The sequence below is a fragment of the Engraulis encrasicolus genome, chromosome 1 (genome assembly GCF_034702125.1).
Source record: "Engraulis encrasicolus isolate BLACKSEA-1 chromosome 1, IST_EnEncr_1.0, whole genome shotgun sequence".
Classification (NCBI taxonomy): Eukaryota; Metazoa; Chordata; class Actinopteri; order Clupeiformes; family Engraulidae; genus Engraulis; species Engraulis encrasicolus.
The window spans coordinates 30,813,896-30,816,395 of record NC_085857.1 but is presented as its reverse complement, the minus strand read 5'-3'; the positions used below and the strand labels follow the sequence as shown (position 1 = coordinate 30,816,395).

Below are 2,500 nucleotides of genomic sequence, written 5' to 3'. Positions count from 1 at the left end.
CCTTTTAGGTGCAATTAGCCGTGTAACTGATGTTACCCTTTAACCAGACAGCACACACCCACAAGGAGTAAGGAGAGAGGTACTGTAGTAGGAGACGCCTCACAGAATACTCGTTCAGTCCTTGGCTACGCTTACATGAGACATTTAAGGTGCTGTTTCCACGTAGCAGGATATCTTTTTAGCAGGGTATTTTTTTCTCCTGCTAGGTGTAAACGCAACATGTGGATAAAAAAAATCCTCCATTGTAACAAATGTGTTTCAGACCCCTAAACAGGATATTTTTTTCTCCTGCTATTTTTTTCTCCTGCACCTGGATTTTTAAATATCTGCTACGTGGAAACGGAAAGCCAAAACCAATGCAAAACCAATACAAGCAGCAGAAAAAAATACCCTGAAATATCCTGCTACGTGGAAACAGCGCCTAAGTCTGAGAAAAGCTTAATTCCGCTTTGAAAACCTCATGTTAAACACTTCGCAATTCGAAATTAAATGAAAGATCAAAGGGAATTCGATGGAACTATTTAATTCGGAATTATTCATTTGGAATTAAAAACGTCATGTAAACGTAGCCATTGTCTGCCATTTCATGCAAAAATAAACCGTGATGGGACCAACGGGCTGTGGGACCAACGGGCTGTGGGACCAATGGGCTGTGGGACCAATGGGCTGTGGGAACATAGAGCTGCCCCCCCCCCTGGAAGAAGTCCAGCTGCGTCTAACTGGACTCCTTTGGCTACCCTGACCTGCATGACCGTAAATGTTCACTGACATATTCGCTTATGGTATGGAGCCAGAGTGAAGTGCACTTAGAAAACGATCCAATTGGCTGCACCGTAAATTGTGGTCATGTACATATAGCGTTAGCTAAGTGTGATGTAACAATGTGCACTGATGTGAATTACATCGCTGATTACACTGTCCCATTAGCTGTAATGAATCAGCCCTTTAATGACTCTGTCTTGCTCTCTCTCTCTCTCTCTCTCTCTCTCTCTCTCTCTCTCTCTCTCTCTCTCTCTTTCTCTCGTTGTACATTTACACAGCACTACATGAACACTCATTCAATTAGCAGATGTACTCACCCTATGAAATTGACATTAAAGCGTTGTGGACTTTGTTAACCCATTAGTCATTGGGCTAGTGGTGTGGATCGGCACTGCCCTCACGATCCGATTCGATCACGATTCGGGAGGTAGTAGATCCGATTCGATTCGATTCGATTCTATTAGATCCAATCCGATTCGATTCAATTCTACAATGCATTGCAATGCATTACATTTCTACAGAACGCAAAGCAAATATTCAGCCATGATGAGGAAATACAAGTAGTCAGATACTGAGCAACAATTTATTGGCTGTTTTCTGTATCAGTCTGTATCAGTCTTGCAATGTTTTGAAGTGTTTTTATTTAATTTAACATTCATTTGCTCCCGAAATATCCATGGAAGTAATTGAAACTTAAAAAAATTGCCGGATTGATTCTGGAACTTGCCGGATCTGGATCTGGATCGTCCATGCCTGGATCGATTCGGATCGCCGAATCGATCATTGTTGACACCACTACATTGGGCCCTATTGGCAATGTAGGTTAGTACCAAAGCTTTATCAGCTACAGCAAAGAAACTGTAGCAGTATATTTGCCGAAAGAGAACTAGAGGAGAAGATACAGAGGTTGGACAAAGACATTACCCGGGATACCGTGGCTCTTGATATATCACAAAGACTTTCTGTCTTGGTCACTGATGCACCAGCAAGACGTGCATTAACAATGTGTCCTCTTTTGTACTCTGATATGTTACCCATAATGTTTTTTTTTTACCAAAACTGTGCTCTTTCCCAGCTAACTGAATCTTCACACTCTTCGCCTTCACAATCTTCACCTCTTACTGGTGCAATGTGCAATTGAAGAAGACTGGCCAGCAGGCTTGTCCAATTTAGCCATGAAACCTCCTACACTACACTACATTGTCAGGTGTTTCATTGTCCAACCCCTGTATATTAGGCCTCAGCTGCACCCCCAGCAGTACAACTACAGTATTCACTATCAGTCCTTTGTCCAAACATAGAGATCAAGCAAAGACTTTTAGAGCACCAGCTTAACCAAATGAGCACTTTGAGGCCGACATACAAATTTTATCCATACAACAGTTGCATTAGCAGCGGTTGCACCACCTTGAAGTGTGCTACTACTAAAACTACTTGACCCTTGTACAGTATGTGTGTTTGTGTCTGTCAGCGTCTGTTTGTGTTTTTATTCCTGTGATGTGACTCACCCAGTATCCGGAGCTGCGAGATGGCTCCGTGCAGGCCGAACAACATACAGTATATACAAACAATTCTGGTATTTTTGTCCTACCACAATATATCGGCATTATGTCTATAAAGTATTTACTGTACAGTATGTTTGTGTCTATCAGTGTCTGTTTACTCACCCAGTATCCTGAGCTGCGAGATGGCTCCGTGCAGGCCGAAGAACATCCAGAGGGGCCGCGAGTTGTCCACG

The 2,500-nt window shown here is 42.7% G+C and overlaps 1 protein-coding gene across 1 annotated transcript in view; it reads right to left on the bottom strand.

The window, feature by feature from the left end:
• Positions 1-2,500, bottom strand: part of neurl1aa (neuralized E3 ubiquitin protein ligase 1Aa) — a 118,645-nt gene that overhangs the window by 29,244 nt on the left and 86,901 nt on the right. Inside the window, exon 4 of the mRNA XM_063200043.1 lies at positions 2,430-2,500. This exon is cut by the window's right edge and continues 1,006 nt beyond it. Coding sequence (XP_063056113.1) covers positions 2,430-2,500 — 71 coding nt within the window. The remainder of the gene's footprint in view (positions 1-2,429) is intronic.